Here is a 5,471-nt window from a genome sequence, read left to right as displayed (position 1 = left end):
GGCTGCCCTGTCCGCCGTGAGTTCTGGAACCGCGGAACCTCTTCGGGTCCCGTACGGGCCACCACTTGTTGCACGCCTTGCCTGTCCAGCAGGAATAAGGACACAACACACCAGCGATTCCTTCTCATGGTGGTTTACTCAGGAGTTAATTACAGTTAGGGAGAAAACATGGAGTTCCTTTTTGGACCCTTCCCAGGTGCGGCTTTTATCCCCTTCTCGGTACTCCACCCATCAGTCTCATGTGTCATGCTTCCATTGGACCATTAACCCCACGTGAGATCAAGCCGTTGACCAATAAAGACACGGTGACCAAATAAGGTCTTATTTGTGATTAAGGCAAACAAAGAGAAGCAGGAAATCAGCGCCATCTTGTAATGGTGACTGCACATGGCCTTCCACAATAATTGACTTTTTTTTTTTTTTTTTTAGTTGGGGAAGGCAAAACCATAACTTTTACTTAGAACTGACCTTTGGCTAAATTAATAGGCATTCGGAGTTTGCTTTCATTTCCATTAACTTCTGTGGTGTTAGCCTAAAAGTTGGGAGCAGGTTAGTGATTATCGTTAGCTCCCTCTGGTCTGTAGCTGCCATAACTGCAAACACATGGTCTTACTAACAATCACCAGCTGCGGGACTGGGATCAGAGAAAGACTGCTTCCCCTACTGGACATAAAGACTTGAGGTGAGCTCAACTTACAGCAGAAAGACTTGAGGAGAGGAAGACTTGAGGGAGACTGGAGTGAGACCCTGGTGGTGGAGAGACTGTGGAATTGCTGTGGAGAAACTGTGGCAAGGTTTGACCTAAGGCTTCTTGCATTTATGCTGGCCACAGTTAAAGGTTTTGTTGTTCTTGCCAGACCCTTGAAGGAGAAGCTGACTTAGAACTACTCTCAGACAAACCTTGTTGGATGATTTGGATTTGATTGCTGAACTGAAACCAGAGCCTGGACTAATTGAGGACTTGTGCCTTGGAACTTATACTAAAATCTTAACTTGTTTTGGCTGATATTCTTTGTCTCTCCCACTCTCCATAATAGTAAACCCCATTCACAGTATCAACTGTGAGTCAAAACCAAAAATTGAACCTCTTGCTGTTGGTGTGGCTCCAAAGGCACTGTGAGGATGGGATCTTTATTTGCCTTCTGCTCTGGGGGCTTCCTCTGGCATTTCATTGAGACAGTTTCTGCTCTCTAGACATTTTTCTTTTTCTTCTCTTCCTCCTCCAACATAGATGCCCACTACACATCTGAGGAAAGTTTACTTTTATGATAGTATCTCATCCTTGTCCACGTGCTATCTTTTCCAGAGATGATGAATTTCTAAAATTATTGCTCTTAAATAATCTTTGAGCCTTAAACAAAAAATATCACCGAAATCTTTTAACCAAATAATAGGTTAGCTTGATTAATAAAGAAATCCTGCCTTGGAACTCTCTCTTTTTTTTTTTTTTTTATTTGCACTGTTTATTACATCTCTAGAAAAAGAATCCCAGGATTTTTCCTCCTGTGTGTTTTCGTCTTGCTTCCTCGTGATCCATGATGCCAGCTGAGGTTGTCAATACAATGAAACCAAACTGACGGGACGGGAGCAGATTATTCTGCCACTTTTCTAGATCTTTGAGCTGCACATCAAATCTGGGGCTGATAACGCCACACTTGTTTAACCTGCCTGTGAGGTTGACAACAATTTTCCCCGCTCTGTGATCATCAATGATTTCAAATTCGCCAATGTAGCCATGCTTCATCATCACGGTCAGGAACTGCACGATGACTTTGGAGCACGGCCTGATGAGAACCTGGCGCTTGCCTCTCTTCTCGGCATTGTTGATGCTCTTGAGAGCGTCGGCCAGGACGTTCATGCGCACCATTGTGGCGGCACTGGAAAGATGGCGAAAAGCGGAACTCTCTTAATAACTATCTATATGGGACAAAATTAACAAGACTAACTCAAAAGACTAAATAATTTGGAAGAGTGAGTAATGAATGCATGGCTAGAAGAAACCCATAATCAACTCACTGAACCGTACATGCACCTAACCTATTGTTGGACTGCTATATGTATATCTTTTCAATAATAATAAGGACTTTTAAAATAATATTTTTCTCTTTCTTAAAATAACCACATACTTTACAGGAAGGATTCAGGAAAGGCAAACTGACCCCTAAAATCTCTTGCCTGTGCTTTGTTGAATCATCTTCCTGGAACTCTGGGTATAGCCAGTGAAACTGCCCTCTCTTCTGATTTACATCCTAGAAGAATAGAAGTCCCTGACTGAAAACAGCCACAATTACAGCATCTTAGTCTTTGATTGTTTCATTTCTGAAGCAGCAATTATTTAATGAAAGCTCCTGCCTTTCACTGGTAGGTTGCTGTGGGAACCAATTCAATAACCCTATTAAGATCTTTGTTCTTTTTTTACTATTAATGCAACAACATTCTCCCTCAATTTGTCATTCTTGGCATAATAGATCATATGATCATCTGATTCAAAATGTTCAATACCAGTCCATCTCAGCTCACTAATACCTAGGATTTCAACCTATATTCATAGCCAAAAAGAACATTTCAAGATCTATCCTCAAGAACAATACAGAGAGTGATAGCATACTATCCATTCGCATACCAGGAAGACCTAATAAAACAATTGTTCAAATATACACAGCAACCACTAAAGTCAAAGATAAATAAGGCTTTTTTTAAACATTTGCTTTCTAAAGATGACTGAACATGAAATCAAGATGCATCAATAATAATTGGTGACTGCAATGAAAAAATTGGAAACAAAGGAGGACTAATAGTTGGAAAATACATACTTGGTGACAGAAATGAGGCTGGAAATATCTGTTAGCCAGTTCTCATGCAGTGAGGAAGACGAATTGATGACAGTGACACTTGCAAAAAAGTCTGTCTGTATGGGATGAAATGGTAGATTGATAACTGACAGAATGACTGAAACAGATACATTTGGATGTTTATCCACGTCTCCCTTTCTCAAGAAACATCTTCATTTTCCACGTAGTTGGTGATTTTTGCTCAAGGTCCAAAGGATGATGAAGGGCTATAGACTGGAAGATAGTCTACCCCACTCTATCAGAGCAGTAAACCTGATCATTTTTATAATATTGAGTTTTGCTCAATATTTTCACCCATTATCTCTTGGGCTTCTCCTGTGATCCCTTTTAGCATAGCCAACAGTAGTAGACAAGCACCATTCTAGTTCTTCTGATCTTAGAGTTGTGGAAAAAGAAGTTTGCATTGTGCATTAGATTTTTGGAATTTTCCCCCCTAAATCTTTGTGTTTCTTCCACCTTTTTTGTTCCAGACAGGGAGAAGCTAACAGTTTCCCAAGTTTTTAAGACCCTAATAACTAGAACTCTCAATAAATCACTAGAGTGGGCCACTTTGGAAGTGAATCCCCATGTCCAGTCAAACCTTCAGATGACCACAACTCTGGTCAACACCTTAACTAAACTTTGTGAGACACCCCAAGACAGAACTACCCAGTGAAGCTGTTCCTCAATTCCTGATACACAATTTGTGAGGTTAATAAATGTTTATTGTTTTAAGTGAGTAGCTTTTGAACTAATGTTACATAGCAGCCTTTAAGGTTCTATGTGATCTGGCCCATTTCAGTCCCTGTCTCTGGTTCCTTCCCTCCTTAATGGCTATTCATTCTCTCTCTGTCTCTGCCTCTGCCTCTGCCTTTGCCTCTCCTCTTTTCTCTCTCTCTGTGTCTGTCTCTCTCTTTCTCTCTTCTCTCTCATTGAATCTGAACTCATTCATAACTGAAAATCCAACAGGATTTTGGGTGTCAAATGATAAAGGCCTCAGAGAGACCACCTCCAACTACCAAAATATGTTTGATTTGGTATTTCCTTATTTCTATCTTTCTATAACTTCAAAGTCAAGCACACAGTAGACTCTCAGTAATATTTGTGGAGTAAGTGTAAATTGAGTTCCAATAAAATTCCAAATAAAGACCCAGAGTCTATTTTCCCTAATGAATGCTCTTTTCAGATTGATTTTAACTCTTTAAAGAAATCTGCAAAACAGGCAGATGCTCGCTTAATGAAAGGGACCCCTAAGTCTATGTGGTTAATCTTTCTGAGGGCAAACTGTTCAAGCTGGCTGCTGGTGACTGAGAACCACAAGTCCCAGCTCGCTCCCAACATTCTACAGGCCCTCTCTGACCTCTCGAGTCTTTTCAAAACCACCAAGACTTACCGAATCCTTAGGGTTTACAAGAACAGTGGGCCTTTTGTTTCTTGGCTTGACTCAGGGAAACATCAATGCAAAAGATGTGAGACTGTTTCAGTTTCCAGAATGTTAGAAAGGTTTCATTGTTCTCGAATCTGGAGTGTAGCTAGACACTGATTTCCTAACTACAAATCCTAAAAGTTCTTTCCTCTCCTGTCCTCCTCTTTTATCCACAGAATAGCGTTTTCCTCTTCTTCTCATTTTAATTCCACTCTACAAAGGTACACTGCTCCCCTCCTCACCAAAGGCCTCATTCTTCATTGCTTTATCATCTCCAAATTGGTACCAACAGCACTGACCCAACTCCTTCCTCAAGCTTGACATTTACCGCTTAAAGTATCTACAGCCTCAATGATCTCCAAACTCAGGTCACCTTTAGGTTAAGCGGCTTTTCTAAGAATTAATCTGGATAGAAAGCCGAACCCAGTCTGAGGGTGACAGCAACAAGTTTCAGGAATTGCTGTTTAATGGATGAGGCTCATGACTTACATTGTCATAGCTTTTAGGGTCTCTGCATGTGGCCCCCAAATGCTTGCCTCAGAATCACATGAGATTCTTCCTAATATATGAAACTTTGTGCCCATCTAAAACCTAAGGAGTGAGACTCTCCAGCTCAAGATGAAGCCCAGGAATTTTTCGTTTAATAAACCCCAAGAAATAAAGTTTCAAAACCACTGCTGAAGAAACAAGAAGATCCTCCAGCTAAAACCAGCCCCTTAACATCAAGCATAATGTCTTGAGTTCCCTCAAGAAAGTTTATTTCAGGGGAAGAAAAAAAAATCATGTTGAGATGTGGGGTCATGTCAGGTAGGATCTGTTTAAGATAAATTTCAAACACGTTTTTATTCTTTTTTAGTGTCAATCAGGTTGATTCTAACTCATTGAGCCTACAATGTTCCCATGCATGTGATCTTTACAGAAGTCACATTTTTTCAGTGGTTCCAAGCACTTAACCGTTACACCACCGGGGCTCTTCCACGCGTGCGTGCACATACATGTATGTGTGTATGTGTATGTGTATGTGTATGTGTGTGTGTGTGTGTAGGTATATAGAATTAAATATATGGTGACCTAGTGGCAAGAAGCTGTGCTGCAATCCCGAAGGCATGCAGTTCAAATCCACCAGGTGCTCCACGGGAGAAGGATGGGCAATCTCCTCCCAAGCGATTAACTGACTCTGAAAACTTGCTAGAGCTATGGGTTGGTTCCAACTC

The 5,471-nt window shown here is 40.9% G+C and overlaps 1 protein-coding gene across 1 annotated transcript; it reads right to left on the bottom strand.

Moving 5' to 3' along the window:
- Positions 1-1,468: 1,468 nt before the first annotated feature.
- On the bottom strand, positions 1,469-1,870 carry LOC102853357 (40S ribosomal protein S15a-like). Its single transcript, XM_006878851.1, has one exon. The coding sequence runs from the start codon at positions 1,865-1,867 to the stop codon at positions 1,475-1,477; it is 393 nt and encodes a 130-aa protein (XP_006878913.1). The 5' UTR covers positions 1,868-1,870; the 3' UTR covers positions 1,469-1,474.
- Between the last annotated feature and the right edge of the window lie 3,601 nt (positions 1,871-5,471).

The sequence above is a fragment of the Elephantulus edwardii genome, unplaced genomic scaffold, assembly GCF_000299155.1.
Source record: "Elephantulus edwardii isolate Elephantulus edwardi_28Jun2011 unplaced genomic scaffold, EleEdw1.0 scaffold00001, whole genome shotgun sequence".
Taxonomy (NCBI): domain Eukaryota; kingdom Metazoa; phylum Chordata; class Mammalia; order Macroscelidea; family Macroscelididae; genus Elephantulus; species Elephantulus edwardii.
This window is presented reverse-complemented; position numbering and strand designations above follow the sequence as displayed.

Coding starts and splice junctions, on each gene's coding strand:
- LOC102853357 (XM_006878851.1), bottom strand. CDS start 1,867: ATGGTGCGCATGAACGTCCTGGCCGACGCTCTCAAGAGCATCAACAAT.